The sequence below is a fragment of the Notolepis coatsorum genome (genome assembly GCF_963971535.1).
Source record: "Notolepis coatsorum genome assembly, chromosome: 7".
Taxonomy (NCBI): Eukaryota; Metazoa; Chordata; class Actinopteri; order Aulopiformes; family Paralepididae; genus Notolepis; species Notolepis coatsorum.
In genome coordinates, this window is record NC_140171.1 from 3,393,987 (window position 1) to 3,415,646 (window position 21,660).

A 21,660-nucleotide genomic window follows, 5' to 3' on the forward strand; every position below is an offset into this window, starting at 1 on the left:
AAGGTGTTGAGGACAGAGAGAGACAACAAGGTGATGAGGACAGAGAGAGACAACAAGGTGATGAGGACAGAGAGAGACAACAAGGTGATGAGGACAGAGAGACAACAAGGTGTTGAGGACAGAGAGAGACAACAAGGTGTTGAGGACAGAGAGAGACAACAAGGTGTTGAGGACAGAGAGAGACAACAAGGTGTTGAGGACAGAGAGACAACAAGGTGTTGAGGACAGAGAGAGACAACAAGGTGATGAGGACAGAGAGAGAGACAACAAGGTGTTGAGGACAGAGAGACAACAAGGTGTTGAGGACAGAGAGAGACAACAAGGTGTTGAGGACAGAGAGACAACAAGGTGATGAGGACAGAGAGAAACAACAAGGTGTTGAGGACAGAGAGAGACAACAAGGTGTTGAGGACAGAGAGAGACAACAAGGTGTTGAGGACAGAGAGACAACAAGGTGTTGAGGACAGAGAGAGACAACAAGGTGTTGAGGACAGAGAGAGACAACAAGGTGATGAGGACAGAGAGAGACAACAAGGTGATGAGGACAGAGAGAGACAACAAGGTGTTGAGGACAGAGAGACAACAAGGTGTTGAGGACAGAGAGAGACAACAAGGTGATGAGGACAGAGAGAGACAACAAGGTGATGAGGACAGAGAGACAACAAGGTGTTGAGGACAGAGAGACAACAAGGTGTTGAGGACAGAGAGACAACAAGGTGTTGAGGACAGAGAGAGACAACAAGGTGTTGAGGACAGAGAGAGACAACAAGGTGTTGAGGACAGAGAGACAACAAGGTGTTGAGGACAGAGAGACAACAAGGTGTTGAGGACAGAGAGACAACAAGGTGTTGAGGACAGAGAGAGACAACAAGGTGTTGAGGACACAGAGAGACAACAAGGTGATGAGGACAGAGAGAGACAACAAGGTGATGAGGACAGAGAGAGACAACAAGGTGTTGAGGACAGAACCAGACCTGACAGAACCAGACCTGACAGAACCAGACCTGACAGAACCAGACCTCTACCTGCCTGACGGTGATGATGACAGAACCAGACCTCTACCTGCCTGACGGTGATGATGACAGAACCAGACCTGACAGAACCAGACCTCTACCTGCCTGACGGTGATGATGACAGAACCAGACCTCTACCTGTCTGACGGTGATGATGACAGAACCAGACCTGACAGAACCAGACCTCTACCTGCCTGACGGTGATGATGACAGAACCAGACCTCTACCTGTCTGACGGTGATGATGACAGAACCAGACCTGACAGAACCAGACCTCTACCTGTCTGACGGTGATGATGACAGAACCAGACCTGACAGAACCAGACCTCTACCTGTCTGACGGTGATGATGACAGAACCAGACCTCTAGCTGCCTGACGGTGATGATGACAGAACCAGACCTGACAGAACCAGACCTCTACCTGCCTGACGGTGATGATGACAGAACCAGACCTGACAGAACCAGACCTCTACCTGCCTGACGGTGATGATGACAGAACCAGACCTGACAGAATCAGACCTCTACCTGTCTGACGGTGATGATGACAGAACCAGACCTCTAGCTGCCTGACGGTGATGATGACAGAACCAGACCTGACAGAACCAGACCTGACAGAACCAGACCTGACAGAACCAGACCTCTAGCTGCCTGACGGTGATGATGACAGAACCAGACCTGACAGAACCAGACCTCTACCTGCCTGACGGTGATGATGACAGAACCAGACCTGACAGAACCAGACCTCTACCTGTCTGACGGTGATGATGACAGAACCAGACCTCTACCTACCTGACGGTGATGACAGAACCAGACCTGACAGAACCAGACCTCTAGCTGCCTGACGGTGATGATGACAGAACCAGACCTGACAGAACCAGACCTCTAGCTGCCTGACGGTGATGATGACAGAACCAGACCTCTACCTACCTGACGGTGATGACAGAACCAGACCTGACAGAACCAGACCTCTAGCTGCCTGACGGTGATGACAGAACCAGACCTCTACCTACCTGACGGTGATGACAGAACCAGACCTGACAGAACCAGACCTCTAGCTGCCTGACGGTGGTGATGACAGAACCAGACCTCTACCTGCCTGACGGTGATGATGACAGAACCAGACCTGACAGAACCAGACCTCTACCTGCCTGACGGTGATGATGACAGAACCAGACCTGACAGAACCAGACCTCTAGCTGCCTGACGGTGATGATGACAGAACCAGACCTGACAGAACCAGACCTCTACCCGCCTGACGGTGATGATGACAGAACCAGACCTGACAGAACCAGACCTCTACCCGCCTGACGGTGATGATGACAGAACCAGACCTGACAGAACCAGACCTCTACCCGCCTGACGGTGATGATGACAGAACCAGACCTGACAGAACCAGACCTCTAGCTGCCTGACGGTGATGATGACAGAACCAGACCTGACAGAACCAGACCTCTACCTGTCTGACGATGGTGATGACAGAACCAGACCTGACAGAACCAGACCTCTACCTGCCTGACGGTGGTGATGACAGAACCAGACCTGACAGAACCAGACCTCTACCCGCCTGACGGTGATGATGACAGAACCAGACCTGACAGAACCAGACCTCTAGCTGCCTGACGGTGATGATGACAGAACCAGACCTGACAGAACCAGACCTCTACCTGCCTGACGGTGATGACAGAACCAGACCTGACAGAACCAGACCTGACAGAACCAGACCTCTACCTGCCTAACGGCGGTGATGACAGAACCAGACCTGACAGAACCAGACCTCTACCTGCCTGACGGTGATGATGACAGAACCAGACCTGACAGAACCAGACCTCTACCCGCCTGACGGTGATGATGACAGAACCAGACCTGACAGAACCAGACCTCTACCTGCCTGACGGTGATGATGACAGAACCAGACCTGACAGAACCAGACCTCTACCTGCCTGACGGTGATGACAGAACCAGACCTGACAGAACCAGACCTCTAGCTGTCTGACGGTGGTGATGACAGAACCAGACCTCTAGCTGCCTGACGGTGATGATGACAGAACCAGACCTGACAGAACCAGACCTCTACCTGCCTGACGGTGATGATGACAGAACCAGACCTGACAGAACCAGACCTCTACCTGTCTGACGGTGATGATGACAGAACCAGACCTGACAGAACCAGACCTGACAGAACCAGACCTGACAGAACCAGACCTCTACCTGTCTGACGGTGATGATGACAGAACCAGACCTGACAGAACCAGACCTCTAGCTGCCTGACGGTGATGATGACAGAACCAGACCTGACAGAACCAGACCTCTAGCTGTCTGACGGTGGTGATGACAGAACCAGACCTCTACCTGCCTGACGGTGATGATGACAGAACCAGACCTGACAGAACCAGACCTCTACCTGCCTGACGGTGATGATGACAGAACCAGACCTGACAGAACCAGACCTCTACCTGTCTGACGGTGGTGATGACAGAACCAGACCTGACAGAACCAGACCTCTACCTGTCTGACGGTGGTGATGACAGAACCAGACCTGACAGAACCAGACCTCTACCTGCCTGACGGTGATGATAGAACCAGGGATGTCCGATATTATCTGCGGATATTGGCATTAAAATGCAATATCGGAAATGATCAGTATCTGTTAAAAAACAATTTTTTTTTTTTTTTTTTTTTTTTTTACATCTATTTAACCTTTATTTACCCAGGCAAGCAAGTAAGAACAAATTCTTATTTCATTTATTGTCAAAAGTATGCATAATGTTGCGTTAATTCCACGACAAGAGATATGTAATGTTAATTACCTGAAATTATTCAGGGTTTTTTTAGGGGGGGGGGGGGGGGGGGACCCCGCATATATCGGTATCGGTTGATATATCGGTATCGGAAATTAAGAGTTGGGACAATATCGGTATATCGGATATCGGGTAAAAAAAAAAGCCAACATGGAACATCCCTGGTTAGAACCAGTCCTGTACCTCTATCTGCTTGACGGTGAGGTCCAGGAAGGTGTTCTCGTTGCGGACGCTGATCAGGCTCTTGGGGCCCTTGCAGCCCATGCTGGTGCCCAGACCCCCGTTGAGCTTCACCACCACCAGCTTGTTGAGGCTGTCGGCGATGCTGTCCGGGAGCCCCTGGGCTCGGATCTGCTCGTACGGATGGATCTGACGGGAGACATGGGAATAAAGAATACAAAGTTGAATTCAATCATCATATTATTATAATAATAATAATAATAATAATAATAACTTTTCCGAAGAATTATATTGCTAGGGGAAATAGCTCGGGCCCAACAACATACAGTATTATGTATGTTAACTAGTGCCGTCAATCGATTAACATATTTAATCTGATTATTCGCATGATTGTCCATAGTTAACTCGCGATTAATCGCAAATTAATCGCATTTTTTTTTTTTATAAATTTTTTATCAACCTTAAGCGGATCTTTTTCAAGTTCCAAGTTTTAATATTCTTATCAACATGAGTCAACAAATGCTTGCTTTATGCAGCCATTTAACACAAAAGGATGACCCTCATGCATTGCAAAATTGCATCAAATTCAAAACAGAGTGATGCACAAAATAACTTAAAAGAAAATAATAATTTAAAACAATGAATAAAGTGTGCATGAAATAATAGGGGAAAGAAAATGTTAGGAACTTGTTACATTCACCCACACAAGGGCTGAGTAATCACACACCCCCCCTCTCTCTCTCTCTCTCACACACACTCTCCCAGCTCTCTTTCTCTCTTGCCCCTTCCTCATCTGTCTCACCCCCCTCTCTCTCTATATCTCTCACACACACACACACACACACACACACACACACACACACACACACTTTCAGAAACAAACATAGTATCAATGAGAGCATCAATAATACACCCGAGTGAAGTCTAGTAAAAAATAATAATAATAATAATTTTATTTTAAAGTTAATCGTGAGTTAAAAGAAATAGTGGCGTTAATAGAATCGAGCGTTAACGCGTTAATACCGCGCTAACTTTGACAGCCTTAATGTTAACACATTCAGCGCCGGAGCTATATGGCGAATATAGGTCTAGATGGCCACCGCTTTAATCAATGGGAGGACGGGGAGATTTGCGAGTGCTTAAAATATATCTTAAATTATGGCTATGGGTCTAATACACCCGTTGCTTATCAATGACTTGCTTGCAGTCGACATGTACAAAACTAGGGAACCGTACAAAACCCAACGGGAACCGGTTCCTAATTGTCCGATTCCTGGAATCGCATGCCTCCGTGACTATCGATTCCTCTTATCGCTGCCAGGTTTTTCTGACAGTTGCGCATTTCAAAACAATAACGTTAGCGCCACGCATGTAGCCATGGCAGACTATTTGATTCCTTAAGGGCTCGAAATTGCCTGGGTTTTGGTCATATGCTCCCAAGATGCTCCCGCTGTTTGACTGTTTCTAAGTGCAGTGATTGAAAACTACTCGAATGCTTTAGAACCGAGTCATTCATTTAATTCGGGGCAACCTAACAGCCACGGAGCTAACGCTAGCTAATCAAGCTCATACAGACACACAGAGAGAGATAACAGCTGACAGCAGGTAGTACAGGTACAAATACAAAAAAAAGAGGTGGGGGCTGTTGTGTAAACCTTGTACTCTTTAGTTCACATATAATAAGAGACAGAGGGTTGACTGTTTACTAGTAGGTAAGTCAGGAAGTACCGTGCAACATACAAACATGTCCGTGTAGCAACACAAGCCAATACCTTACAGGACAGGGGCGAGCGGGGACCGGGGAGGGAGCTCTGTGTGTGTGTGTGTGTGTGTGTGTGTGTGTGTGTGTAAATAGAAAAGTGCAGAAAACCCAGAAGTGAAGTGAAGTCTAGAAGTGATTGAACACTACACCAAAAACCCAGGTCTAGAAGTGATTGAACACTACACCAAATGCCCATCGTAAAAAGTAGTTTATGGGAGCACTGGGATCACAGGACAGGGCTGTACCGGATACTCGAAGCTTCGATCATAACGTTGACATTCTAATTCTAAATCAACATTAGAATATTAAAAAAAATATATAATAATAATAATAATAATAACAATAACAATAACAATAACAATAACAATAATAATAATAATAATAATAATAATAATAATAATAATAATAATAATAATAATAATAATAATAATAATAATAATAATAATAATAATAATAATAATAATGTGGATGATAAGTGAAGGTTGGGGTAGTGGATGATAAGTGAAGGTTGGGTAGTGGATGAGGAAGTGAAGGTTGGGTAGTGGATGATAAGTGAAGGTTGGGTAGTGGATGATAAGTGAAGGTTGGGTAGTGGATGATAAGTGAAGGCTGGGTAGTGGATGATAAGTGAAGGCTGGGTAGTGGATGATAAGTGAAGGTTGGGTGGTGGATGATAAGTGAAGGCTGGGTAGTGGATGATAAGTGAAGGTTGGGTAGTGGATGAGGAAGTGAAGGTTGGGGTAGTGGATGATAAGTGAAGGTTGGGTAGTGGATGAGGAAGTGAAGGTTGGGGTAGTGGATGATAAGTGAAGGTTGGGGTAGTGGATGATAAGTGAAGGTTGGGTAGTGGATGATAAGTGAAGGTTGGGTAGTGGATGATAAGTGAAGGTTGGGGTAGTGGATGATAAGTGAAGGTTGGGTAGTGGATGATAAGTGAAGGTTGGGTAGTGGATGATAAGTGAAGGCTGGGTAGTGGATGATAAGTGAAGGTTGGGTAGTGGATGATAAGTGAATGTTGGGTAGTGGATGAGGAAGTGAAGGTTGGGTAGTGGATGAGGAAGTGAAGGTTGGGTAGTGGATGAGGAAGTGAAGGTTGGGTGGTGGATGATAAGTGAACAGTTTTAGACACTAAAAGGTCTCCAGAGAAGAGAGACAGGAACACACTCTGGCCTTTTAACACCCACCACCACATGTGACAGAGGACAAAAAGGACAGTCGTATTTATGGACTGTGTGTGTGTGTGTCTGTGTGTGTGTGTGCGTGTGTGTGCGCGCTGGCGACTGTGCGTCACATCCGAGACCTTAAAACTTCAATTACCACAATCTTTCCAACCACACATGACCTTTGACCTCTCAGCTCACAGTGCAGCAGAGAGAGTCTCCCTCTCCCTCTCTCTCCCTCTCTCTCTCAGAGGGGCGTACGCTTCTCTGATTTCAACAAGAGGAACAGACACTCGGGGATCTCCCTAAACGACGCTGTAGGGGGCTCAGCGTCACTATGGCAACGCGCCACAGCGCCACCTTCTGTTTTAATTTTTTTTTTTTATTTATTTATTTATTTTAAATTGCAGTGAAAGCTGTGGGCTGAGAAACAGACGCATCATTGTCTAATAATACATGATGCTCGGTCCTCTGTGCGTGTGCGTGTGTGTGTGTGTGTTCGCGCTCAACGTTAAACTATTGTGACTTATTTGGAAACGTACCATTTGCTATTTTATTGAAATTATCTTTTTAAGTTGCAGGAAATTACAGCAAATGCCTTGCTTTATTGTAAATGTTGTCTGCGGACAGCCGCCCCCTAGTGGAGACTCGTCTTGTGTGAATGTCGTAGTAAAACTATGTGGAACCCTCTTCCTCCTCCTCCTCCTCGTCCCACTGGACTTCGCACCGGCTGCTTTTTGGACACCGAGTGCAGAACAGATTATTACACAACATGGTAAATACTAGCAACGAGCTCTCAGCCTCTCGCACACCATCGTTAACCTTCAAAGAGAGAGGAAGACAGAAGATAGATCCCTCCTAGTTACACACAGTCCTCATATCCCTCCTAGTTACACACAGTCCTCATATCCCTCCTAGTTACACACAGTCCTCATATCCCTCCTAGTTACACACACGGTCCTCATATCCCTCCTAGTTACACACAGTCCTTATATCCCTCCTAGTTACACACACAGTCCTCATATCCCTCCTAGTTACACACAGTCCTCATATCCCTCCTAGTTACACACAGTCCTTATATCCCTCCTAGTTACACACACAGTCCTCATATCCCTCCTAGTTACACACAGTCCTCATATCCCTCCTAGTTACACACACGGTCCTCATATCCCTCCTAGTTACACAGTCCTTATATCCCTCCTAGTTACACACAGTCCTCATATCCCTCCTAGTTACACACAGTCCTCATATCCCTCCTAGTTACACACAGTCCTCATATCCCTCCTAGTTACACACAGTCCTTATATCCCTCCTAGTTACACACACAGTCCTCATATCCCTCCTAGTTACACACAGTCCTCATATCCCTCCTAGTTACACACAGTCCTCATATCCCTCCTAGTTACACACAGTCCTCATATTCCTCCTAGTTACACACAGTCCTCATATCCATCATAGTTACACACAGTCCTCATATTCCTCCTAGTTACACACAGTCCTGATATCCATCATAGTTACACACAGTCCTGATATCCCTCCTAGTTACACACAGTCCTCATATCCCTCCTAGTTACACACAGTCCTCATATCCCTCCTAGTTACACACACAGTCCTCATATCCCTCCTAGTTACACACACAGTCCTCATATCCCTCCTAGTTACACACAGTCCTCATATCCCTCCTAGTTACACACACACAGTCCTCATATCCCTCCTAGTTACACACAGTCCTCATATCCCTCCTAGTTACACACAGTCCTCATATCCCTCCTAGTTACACACAGTCCTCATATCCCTCCTAGTTACACACACAGTCCTCATATCCCTCCTAGTTACACACAGTCCTCATATCCCTCCTAGTTACACACAGTCCTGATATTCCTCCTAGTTACACAGTCCTCATATCCCTCCTAGTTACACACAGTCCTCATATCCCTCCTAGTTACACATAAAGTCCTCATATTCCTCCTAGTTACACACAGTCCTCATATCCCTCCTAGTTACACACAGTCCTCATATCCCTCCTAGTTACACACAGTCCTGATATCTCTCCTAGTTACACACAGTCCTCATATCCCTCCTAGTTACACAGTCCTCATATCCCTCCTAGTTACACACAGTCCTCATATCCCTCCTAGTTACACACAGTCCTCATATCCCTCCTAGTTACACACAGTCCTCATATTCCTCCTAGTTACACACAGTCCTCATATCCCTCCTAGTTACACACAGTCCTCATATCCTTCCTAGTTACACACAGTCCTCATATCCTTCCTAGTTACACACAGTCCTCATATCCCTCCTAGTTACACACAGTCCTCATATCCCTCCTAGTTACACACGGTCCTCATATCCCTCCTAGTTACACACGGTCCTCATATCCCTCCTAGTTACACACAGTTCTCATATCCCTCCTAGTTACACACAGTCCTCATATCCCTCCTAGTTACACACAGTCCTCATATCCCTCCTAGTTACACACAGTCCTCATATCCCTCCTAGTTACACACAGTCCTCATATCCCTCCTAGTTACACACAGTCCTCATATCCCTCCTAGTTACACACACAGTCCTCATATCCCTCCTAGTTACACACAGTCCTCATATCCCTCCTAGTTACACACAGTCCTCATATCCCTCCTAGTTACACACAGTCCTCATATCCCTCCTAGTTACACACAGTCCTCATATCCCTCCTAGTTACACACACGGTCCTCATATCCCTCCTAGTTACACAGTCCTTATATCCCTCCTAGTTACACACAGTCCTCATATCCCTCCTAGTTACACACAGTCCTCATATCCCTCCTAGTTACACACAGTCCTCATATCCCTCCTAGTTACACACAGTCCTTATATCCCTCCTAGTTACACACAGTCCTCATATCCCTCCTAGTTACACATACAGTCCTCATATCCCTCCTAGTTACACACAGTCCTCATATCCCTCCTAGTTACACACACAGTCCTCATATCCCTCCTAGTTACACAGTCCTTATATCCCTCCTAGTTACACACAGTCCTCATATCCCTCCTAGTTACACACAGTCCTCATATCCCTCCTAGTTACACACAGTCCTCATATCCCTCCTAGTTACACACAGTCCTTATATCCCTCCTAGTTACACACACAGTCCTCATATCCCTCCTAGTTACACACAGTCCTCATATCCCTCCTAGTTACACACAGTCCTCATATCCCTCCTAGTTACACACAGTCCTCATATTCCTCCTAGTTACACACAGTCCTCATATCCATCATAGTTACACACAGTCCTCATATTCCTCCTAGTTACACACAGTCCTGATATCCATCATAGTTACACACAGTCCTGATATCCCTCCTAGTTACACACAGTCCTCATATCCCTCCTAGTTACACACAGTCCTCATATCCCTCCTAGTTACACACACGGTCCTCATATCCCTCCTAGTTACACACACAGTCCTCATATCCCTCCTAGTTACACACAGTCCTCATATCCCTCCTAGTTACACACACACAGTCCTCATATCCCTCCTAGTTACACACAGTCCTCATATCCCTCCTAGTTACACACAGTCCTCATATCCCTCCTAGTTACACACAGTCCTCATATCCCTCCTAGTTACACACACAGTCCTCATATCCCTCCTAGTTACACACAGTCCTCATATCCCTCCTAGTTACACACAGTCCTGATATTCCTCCTAGTTACACAGTCCTCATATCCCTCCTAGTTACACACAGTCCTCATATCCCTCCTAGTTACACATAAAGTCCTCATATTCCTCCTAGTTACACACAGTCCTCATATCCCTCCTAGTTACACACAGTCCTCATATCCCTCCTAGTTACACACAGTCCTGATATCTCTCCTAGTTACACACAGTCCTCATATCCCTCCTAGTTACACAGTCCTCATATCCCTCCTAGTTACACACAGTCCTCATATCCCTCCTAGTTACACACAGTCCTCATATCCCTCCTAGTTACACACAGTCCTCATATTCCTCCTAGTTACACACAGTCCTCATATCCCTCCTAGTTACACACAGTCCTCATATCCCTCCTAGTTACACACAGTCCTCATATCCTTCCTAGTTACACACAGTCCTCATATCCTTCCTAGTTACACACAGTCCTCATATCCCTCCTAGTTACACACAGTCCTCATATCCCTCCTAGTTACACACGGTCCTCATATCCCTCCTAGTTACACACGGTCCTCATATCCCTCCTAGTTACACACAGTTCTCATATCCCTCCTAGTTACACACAGTCCTCATATCCCTCCTAGTTACACACAGTCCTCATATCCCTCCTAGTTACACACAGTCCTCATATCCCTCCTAGTTACACACAGTCCTCATATCCCTCCTAGTTACACACAGTCCTCATATCCCTCCTAGTTACACACACAGTCCTCATATCCCTCCTAGTTACACACACAGTCCTCATATCCCTCCTAGTTACACACAGTCCTCATATCCCTCCTAGTTACACACAGTCCTCATATCCCTCCTAGTTACACACAGTCCTCATATCCCTCCTAGTTACACACAGTCCTCATATCCCTCCTAGTTACACACACGGTCCTCATATCCCTCCTAGTTACACAGTCCTTATATCCCTCCTAGTTACACACAGTCCTCATATCCCTCCTAGTTACACACAGTCCTCATATCCCTCCTAGTTACACACAGTCCTCATATCCCTCCTAGTTACACACAGTCCTTATATCCCTCCTAGTTACACACAGTCCTCATATCCCTCCTAGTTACACATACAGTCCTCATATCCCTCCTAGTTACACACAGTCCTCATATCCCTCCTAGTTACACACACAGTCCTCATATCCCTCCTAGTTACACACAGTCCTCATATTCCTCCTAGTTACACACAGTCCTCATATCCATCATAGTTACACACAGTCCTGATATCCCTCCTAGTTACACACAGTCCTCATATCCCTCCTAGTTACACACAGTCCTCATATCCCTCCTAGTTACACACACAGTCCTCATATCCCTCCTAGTTACACACAGTCCTCATATCCCTCCTAGTTACACATACAGTCCTCATATCCCTCCTAGTTACACACAGTCCTCATATCCCTCCTAGTTACACACACAGTCCTCATATCCCTCCTAGTTACACACAGTCCTCATATTCCTCCTAGTTACACACAGTCCTCATATCCATCATAGTTACACACAGTCCTGATATCCCTCCTAGTTACACACAGTCCTCATATCCCTCCTAGTTACACACAGTCCTCATATCCCTCCTAGTTACACACACAGTCCTCATATCCCTCCTAGTTACACACAGTCCTCATATCCCTCCTAGTTACACACAGTCCTCATATCCCTCCTAGTTACACACAGTTCTCATATCCCTCCTAGTTACACACAGTCCTCATAGCCCTCCTAGTTACACACAGTCCTCATATTCCTCCTAGTTACACACACAGTCCTCATATCCCTCCTAGTTACACACGGTCCTCATATCCCTCCTAGTTACACACAGTCCTCATATCCCTCCTAGTTACACACAGTCCTCATATCCCTCCTAGTTACACACAGTCCTCATATCCCTCCTAGTTACACACGGTCCTCATATCCCTCCTAGTTACACACAGTCCTCATATCCCTCCTAGTTACACACACACAGTCCTCATATCCCTCCTAGTTACACACAGTCCTCATATCCCTCCTAGTTACACACGGTCCTCATATCCCTCCTAGTTACACACGGTCCTCATATCCCTCCTAGTTACACACAGTCCTCATATCCCTCCTAGTTACACACGGTCCTCATATCCCTCCTAGTTACACACAGTCCTCATATCCCTCCTAGTTACACACAGTCCTTATATCCCTCCTAGTTACACACAGTGCAGCGCCCCTGGAGAAGTTTTGGCGTTCAGTGCCTTGCTCAAGGGCACTTAGGCAGGATGATGGGCAGCGTAGGTGTAATACTCGCCACCCTTCAGTCACCAGCGCACTTTCGGTTACCGGCCGGCGACCTTTCACCTCTAGGCCACCCCGTCTCCCTTAATAAGGACCATGAAGCGGTGACCGTTACTACTCCTGTACGTACGTCTCATGATCACGAGGACCGACGTCAGATCGGGTTTCACACATTCTCCGAACCCCGGGGGCCCCCCTGGTGACTGTAACCATGATCTCCGGTGGGTGACGCGAGAAACAAGCGCTCCCTGGGCAGACAATGAGCAGAGGAGTGAATGGCGGGGGGGAGGGTCGGAGACGACGCTTCCAAGGGCAGACAAATGCCACCTCGCCCCACCAACCCTCCCTCTGGGTGGAATACTGGAGAGGTCAGGCTATTCATAGGGTTAACCTTCTGTGTGCCTGGCTATTCTAGGAGGGGAGCGGGGGGGGGGGGGGGGGGGGGGGGTTATAGACGCAGGCAAGAAGATAGTAAAAAGTCAGAGTGGCGATAGCTGCCGCTCCCCGGATGCTCTCTGTTCTCATATCTGGTTACCCGGGTCGGCTCTGACGGTGTTATAGTCCTCGAGATCCGTGGTTATGGTTAGGGTTTGGTTTAGGGGTTATATGGTTATGGTCAGTGACGGGCAAGCCACTTGGAAAATGTAGTAAGCTACACTACTAGTTACTCCTCTCGATTAAATATAGCTCAACTACAATGGAAGCTATCCCCAGAGAAATGTAGCAAGCTACACTACAAGAACATGGCAAAAATAGCTAGCTACATCGGCACTACTTTTTTTTTTTTTTTTTTTTTTAAGATCAAGTTTCCACCAAACAAAAAGGGCGGGCAAAAAAAATGCTCAGTTTGATTGTTTATTATAAAACTGAAACAAGCCCTCTGTCTGGCTTTTTGTTGTTATTGACATCTTCATCAATGCCATCAGCGCTGGAAACATCGAATCCCTCTGCCTCTGCTATTTCGCGCGGACTGGTTCATGTGGTCTGTGTTTTGATTTTCACTTCCTGCTTTGCGGAGCCTTGGGAGTGGCATGCCCCGCCCTATCCTGCCTCCGATTGGCCTACCCGTAATGTTTTGGTAACCTTACCCAATCGTGAGTCGTCATACTCCTATCTAAGCCAACCAACCAATCATAGTGGGTTTTCTCCGGGGAGTTTTTTTCCCCACAAATCTTTATTCAGCAGTCCAGTTCTCCGGACAGTAGCGTGTAGCGTTTCCTCACGCTACTCACTACTTGGGGTCTAAAAATAGCTACACTACATAGAGCGCTACTTGGTTCAAAAGTAGCGACGCTACCATCACGCTACTGAGAATTGTAGTTAAGCTATGTAGCGTCGCTACTTGTAGCTAGCTACTGCCCAACACTGGTTATGGTTAGGATCCGTTGGTTTTGCGGTGGCCTTGCCCACGTTCAAAGTTCCAAGTTCACGAGGCAGAACAGGGCTGAACAATATTATCAAATCCACAAGTGGCTCAGGAGGTAGAGCCGGTCGTCTGGTAACCTGAAGGCTCCCGGCCGGGTTCGATTCCGGACGGTTTGAAGACGCTTAATCCCCTAACTGCTCCCAAATGAGAAATGAGGCAGGTCGGCACCGTCCTTGCCTCCACCGTCTGTGTTCTGTGGCGGTGTCGTGGTTTTACAGTGTTCTGTGGTGGGTGTCGGTGGGTTAAGAAGACCCCTGCTGGTTCGAATCCCATCCCACCAGAACTTTCTCTCTCTTACCGTCTCAATAAAGTTAAACGCGGCGGGACGACCACCCACTCTTTTATAGATGGTCTCATTGCCCTGGAGGGCTGCCGCCTCCACAGCTATTCACCCTAAAACGCCCATCTCCTCACAACATTCCTCGTCGTGTCAGCAGCCGTGTCCCAGATACAGGGATGAATTCAGCTCTGAACTCAACTGAAACTCTCTGAACTCAACAACAGTGTTTTCTCTGAACTCAACTGAAACTCTCTGAACTCAACAACAGTGTTTTCTCTGAACTCAACTGAAACTCTCTGAACTCAACAACAGTGTTTTCTCTGAACTCAACTGAAACTCTCTGAACTCAACAACAGTGTTTTCTCTGAACTCAACTGAAACTCTCTGAACTCAACAACAGTGTTTTCTCTGAACTCAACTGAAACTCTCTGAACTCAACAACAGTGTTTTCTCTGAACTCAACTGAAACTCTCTGAACTCAACAGTAGGGGTGTAAGGCGGTCAGGTGGCGTAGCGGAGTTTGTGCTCGTCACCAATGCAAGAGGCTGCGGCCTCGACTCCCGGAGAGTCAGCATTGCCTTGGCTCGGGCTGATCGCTATACTAACTCGTTTGGCTGTTAGTTAGGGGGAGGGGAGCCGTGGGTGGGTCCTGGGCGTTGTGGACAGCGACCCCTACAGTTCGGTCGGGGCGCCTGCACAGCGAGGGTAGGATCTGGAGAGAGGTAGTGCGACCTTCCACGGTGAGAATCTGCGCGGCCAGGCTGGAGGAAAGCATGCGACAGTCTCCGGCCTCTCGGACCAACAGTAGGGGAAAGTGCGCAACAACCAGGAAGGGGGTTGGGAATTGGCATAACGACTAACAGTGGGATGGGAGAAAAATCGGAAAAAAAGGAGGGGGAAAAAGATAATAATAATACATTTTAAAAAAAACAGTAGGAGTGTAAAGGTACACGTATCCGTACCGAAACCGTTTCAGTACTGGACCTCAGGTTCAGTACGGCTGTGTACCGAACAAATACAACGGTATGTTAACCACTAACGACCGCCCACCGGGGGCTGTTTTCTTTTTTTTTAACAAGTCAATTATTAATTTCAATATAGAAATATTCGTTGACAATGGGTGGCGCAGCGGACATTGCGCTCGTCACCAACGCAAGAGACATCGGGTTCGACTCCGGCTGTCGGCGTTGCCTCCGGCTTGGGCCGGCCGTCATACTAACTCAATTGGCAGAGTCAGCGGGAGGGAAGTCGATGGGTGGTAATCTGGACGTTGTGGACAGCGACTCCTACAGGTCGGTTGGGCGACGCCTGCACAGCAGAGACAGGAAGTGGCGGGGGTAGTGTGAGCCTCCCACACGTTACACCTCGCCAATGAGAGTCCGCGCTGGCAGGTGAAAAGATGCGACAGGCTGCCTCCTCGTGTACCGGAGGGGACACGTGATGCAAGGCTTCTATCCTCCCTACAACCGGCCAGTGGGGGGCATATGCGAGCAACGTTCAAGACAGGGGAGGGGAGAATTGGCACGAGAGGGAATTGGGATGGGAGAAAAAAATAGGAAAAGAGGAGAAAAAAGTGGATAAAAAAAATATATATATTCATCGACAGCCCTACAAGTACAATTAGTTACTGCACACTACATCACCCCTGAGTGGAACATGGAAAGCCAACCTTTCCCCCACTGTACCGGAAACCCGTACCCAACCGTGAGTTCAAAACCGAGGTACGTACCGAACCGTGGTTTTTGTGTACCGTTACACCCCTAGTCAACCGTGTTTTCTCTGAACTCAACTGAAACTCTCTCACTCAACCGTGTTTTCTCTGAACTCAACTGAAACTCTCTCACTCAACCGTGTTTTCTCTGAACTCAACTGAAACTCTCTCACTCAACCGTGTTTTCTCTGAACTCAACTGAAACTCTCACACTCAACCGTGTTTTCTCTGAACTCAACTGAAACTCTCTCACTCAACCGTGTTTTCTCAGCTCTGAACTCAACAGAGCGCCACGCTTCATGGAGGCGGAGGGGAAACGGCTCCTGGGAGTAAGAACGACACACGGAGCCAAGTTCCGTCCTCCTCGTCCTCCTCGTCCTCCTCGTCCTCCTCGTCCTCCCCGCCCCCCCCCCCCCTTCACACATGGCCTCCCATCAGCTGGACAGAGAGCTCCACCGGGGGTCCGGGGGTCAGGTGGTGCGTGTGTCTGTGTGTGTGCCCGCGTGCGTGTGTCTGTGTGTGTGCCCGTGTGCGTGTGTGTTTGTGTGTGTGTGTGTGTGCGCTGCTGGCTGCCGTCCCACTGGAAGAAACCCAACACCGGGCTTCTCTCGGTCACAGACTTTCCCCCGGGAACTGGACCCCGACCGTTGGGTCTCACGGCACACAGACTGCCGCGCTCTGTCTGTCTGTCTGAGGTTAAAGGAGGCAGGCCTGCTAGTCATCGGCCCAGCTTAGAGCAGTGGTTCTGTCTGTCTGTCTGAGGTTAAAGGAGGCAGGCCTGCTAGTCATCGGCCCAGCTTAGAGCAGTGGTTCTGTCTGTCTGAGGTTAAAGGAGGCAGGCCTGCTAGTCATCGGCCCAGCTTAGAGCAGTGGTTCTGTCCGTCTGAGGTTAAAGGAGGCAGGCCTGCTAGTCATCGGCCCAGCTTAGGGCAGTGGTTCTGTCTGTCTGTCTGAGGTTAAAGGAGGCAGGCCTGCTAGTCATCGGCCCAGCTTAGAGCAGTGGTTCTGTCTGTCTGTCTGAGGTTAAAGGAGGCAGGCCTGCTAGTCATCGGCCCAGCTTAGAGCAGTGGTTCTGTCTGTCTGTCTGAGGTTAAAGGAGGCAGGCCTGCTAGTCATCGGCCCAGCTTAGAGCAGTGGTTCTGTCCGTCTGTCTGAGGTTAAAGGAGGCAGGCCTGCTAGTCATCGGCCCAGCTTAGAGCAGTGGTTCTGTCTGTCTGACGTTTTCGGTTAAACATGTTTTTCCCCGCGTTTTTTGTTGTTGTTGTTCTTTTTTTTTTTAACAAATGTTTTTTATTTTCCCTTTTTTAACATAAAACTAGACAAACAATACATTAATAGTAGAAATCTATGATAAATCACAGGACAATGATCGACATAATAATAGCAATAATGACAGTCCAGTAATTAAATCAAAATAAATGTAGATTAAAAGACATAAAAATAATAAATACAATACAATACAATACATACTGCTCTTGCTCGCTCTTCCTCACTCTTTCCTTCCCCTTCCCTCCTCAGGACCCCCTTTTGGACTATACATCCACTATTCTGCTACCCTTCATCTTCTCCACCACATCTAACCAGATTGCTATGCTGGCTTCATTAACACCTCAAATTCGTGCGGTAGATATCTCTAGATAAATCACATCGAGAGATAGGTAAGAAGAACCCATACCTTCCGGCACATTTTATCCGGTTGAATCCAGCGTGACGCTATCAACTTTTTGGCAGCCGTAAGACCGGACAAAATTAGTCTCTTTACATGTACAGAGGTTGATAACTGAGAGACATCATTCAACAACAATACAGAAGGCAGTACAGGTATGGTCAGAGATTAAAAAAAATCTGATAATTGAGTGGTTACTTCTTCCCAGAATATCTTAACAGGAAGTTGTTGTTGTTGTTCTATGACCTATTATTATACCCATCCATTAGGTTCTATTACCAACATCATAAAATAAGTCACAACTAATAATGTACAGTATACCTTTATTAATCCCCTTGGGGGAAATTCGTCCGCTGCGTTTGACTCATCCTAACTATCTAGGAGCAGTGGTTCAGTCATTTTTTTTTTGATCCACTTTTTCTCCCATTTTTCTATATTTTTCTCCCATCCCAATTTCGTATCATCCAATTCAACCCTCCCCTGTCACGAACGCTGTTTCTTGCCTCCCACAAGCCGGCTGCAATGTGGACTAAGTCATACATAGCACAAGTCCCCTCCGGTACTTGAGGTAACAGCAGTCGCATCTTTTCACCTGCGCAGCTCGATCTCAGTGTCGAGGAGTAACGCGTGGGAGGCTCACGCTGCCCCCGACACTTCCCGATTCTACTGCGCAGGCGCACCAACCGACTTGTAGGAGTCGCTTGTTCACAACGCCCGATCCCCACCCTTCAGTTTCCCTCCCCGTAATACGGCCAATGTGTATTACTGCGGACGACCAGCTAAACTGAAAACAATGTGGAGAGCTGGATTCGAACACGCGAATCCTAGCGTCTCCACACTGGTGGCGAGTGCCTTGCCCACTACACCACCTAGCCGCCCCAAGCAGTGGTTCAGTCATACAGTGTGGCGCCCGGGGACCAACTCCAGCTGTGATGACCAGTACATCGGTCAAGAGACCAACTCCAGTTGTGATGACCAGTACATCGGTCAAGAGACCAACTCCAGTTGTGATGACCAGTACATCGGTCAAGAGACCAACTCCAGTTGTAATGACCAGTACATCGGTCAAGGGACCAACTCCAGTTGTAATGACCAGTACATCGGTCAAGAGACCAACTCCAGTTGTGATGACCAGTACATCGGTCAAGAGACCAACTCCAGTTGTAATGACCAGTACATCGGTCAAGAGACCAACTCCAGTTGTGATGACCAGTACATCGGTCAAGAGACCAACTCCAGTTGTGATGACCAGTACATCGGTCAAGAGACCAACTCCAGTTGTAATGCCAGTACCTCGGTCAAGAGACCAACTCCAGTTGTAATGACCAGTACATCGGTCAAGGGACTAACTCCAGTTGTAATGACCAGTACCTCGGTCAAGAGACCACCTCCAGTTGTAATGCCAGTACCTTGGTCAAGAGACCAACTCCAGTTGTAATGCCAGTACCTCGGTCAAGAGATCAACTCCAGTTGTAATAACCAGTACCTTGGTCAAGAGACCAACTCCAGTTGTAATGACCAGTACCTCGGTCAAGAGACCAACTCCAGTTGTAATGACCAGTACCTCGGTCAAGAGACCAACTTCAGTTGTAATGCCAGTACCTCGGTCAAGAGACCAACTCCAGTTGTAATGACCAGTACCTTGGTCAAGAGACCAACTCCAGTTGTAATGACCAGTACCTCGGTCAAGAGACCAACTCCAGTTGTAATGACCAGTACCTCGGTCAAGAGACCAACTTCAGTTGTAATGCCAGTACCTTGGTCAAGAGACCAACTCCAGCTGTAATGTCAGTACCTCGGTCAAGAGACCAACTCCAGCTGTAATGACCAGTACCTCGGTCAAGGGACCAACTCCAGTTGTAATGACCAGTACATCGGTCAAGAGACCAACTCCAGTTGTAATGCCAGTACCTCGGTCAAGAGACCAACTCCAGTTGTAATGACCAGTACCTCGGTCAAGAGACCAACTCCAGTTGTAATAACCAGTACATCGGTCAAGAGACCAACTCCAGTTGTGATGACCAGTACCTCGGTCAAGAGACCAACTCCAGTTGTAATGTCAGTACCTCGGTCAAGAGACCAACTCCAGTTGTAATAACCAGTACCTCGGTCAAGAGACCAACTCCAGTTGTAATGCCAGTACCTCGGTCAAGAGACCAACTCCAGTTGTAATGACCAGTACCTCGGTCAAGAGACCAACTCCAGTTGTAATGCCAGTACCTCGGTCAAGAGACCAAATCCAGTTGTAATGACCAGTACCTCGGTCAAGAGACCAACTCCAGTTGTAATACCAGTACCTTGGTCAAGGGACCAACTACAGCTGTAATGCCAGTACCTCGGTCAAGAGACCAACTCCAGTTGTAATGACCAGTACCTCGGTCAAGGGACCAACTCCAGTTGTAATGCCAGTACCTCGGTCAAGAGACCAACTCCAGCTGTAATGACCAGTACCTCGGTCAAGGGACCAACTCCAGTTGTAATGCCAGTACCTTGGTCAAGGGACCAACTCCAGTTGTAATGACCAGTACATCGGTCAAGAGACCAACTCCAGTTGTAATGCCAGTACCTTGGTCAAGAGACCAACTCCAGTTGTAATGACCAGTACCTCGGTCAAGGGACCAACTCCAGTTGTAATGCCAGTACCTCGGTCAAGAGACCAACTCCAGCTGTAATGACCAGTACCTCGGTCAAGGGACCAACTCCAGTTGTAATGCCAGTACCTTGGTCAAGGGACCAACTCCAGTTGTAATGACCAGTACATCGGTCAAGAGACCAACTCCAGTTGTAATGCCAGTACCTTGGTCAAGACACCAACTCCAGTTGTAATGACCAGTACCTCGGTCAAGGGACCAACTCCAGTTGTAATGCCAGTACCTCGGTCAAGAGACCAACTCCAGTTGTAATGACCAGTACCTCGGTCAAGAGACCAACTCCAGTTGTAATGCCAGTACCTCGGTCAAGGGACCAACTCCAGTTGTAATGCCAGTACCTCGGTCAAGAGACCAACTCCAGTTGTAATGCCAGTACCTCGGTCAAGGGCAACGACAGGATATACCTAGCATTAGAGGTGGGAATCACCAAAGGCCTCACGATACGATATTATCACGATACTTAAGTCACGATTCGAAAGTATTGCCATTCAAAGTATATTGCGGTATGCCGAGTATTGCGATATTAATATTGCGATACATTGCGATTTATTACCTTTTTTCAACTGCAAAGTAAAACATGTTTTATCTAATAAAATAAAGTCTTCAGTCTGTTCATCTCACTTCAATAATTTTTATTGCAGCAAATGGGATTTTCTCAAGCAGACAGATGTCAACACTGTAATCTGTGTTGCATGTACCTGACAAACTGAACTGTTTGTATTACAGTCATATTCCAACTTAACTGAATGCACACGTGTGCGTGCGTGTCTGTGTGTGTGTGTGTGCGTGTGTGGACTACTGTACTATTACAGGTATTGGAATGAACAATGCAACTTCCTTATACAAAAAGAATTATTAAAAAAATATATATATAAAAAAAGACTTTGCATAATAAAATATCGATACGTGCCGTCCTTTATCGCGATACTATACTGTATCGATATTTTCCCCCACCACTAGCATGCATGTCTTTTTATAGTGTGTGGGTGGGGAACCAGAGTACCTGGAGGAGACTAACGCAGGAAGAGAACGTGCCAAATGCAACACAGAAAGGCTCCC

General features: G+C 47.3%; 1 protein-coding gene across 1 annotated transcript in view; it reads right to left on the bottom strand.

Annotated features, from left to right (window-relative positions):
• LOC311232693 (UTP--glucose-1-phosphate uridylyltransferase-like) overlaps nucleotides 1-21,660 on the bottom strand; it is a 50,674-nt gene that overhangs the window by 20,812 nt on the left and 8,202 nt on the right. Inside the window, exon 3 of the mRNA XM_084319564.1 lies at nucleotides 3,994-4,179. Coding sequence (XP_084175690.1) covers nucleotides 3,994-4,179 — 186 coding nt within the window. The remainder of the gene's footprint in view (nucleotides 1-3,993; nucleotides 4,180-21,660) is intronic.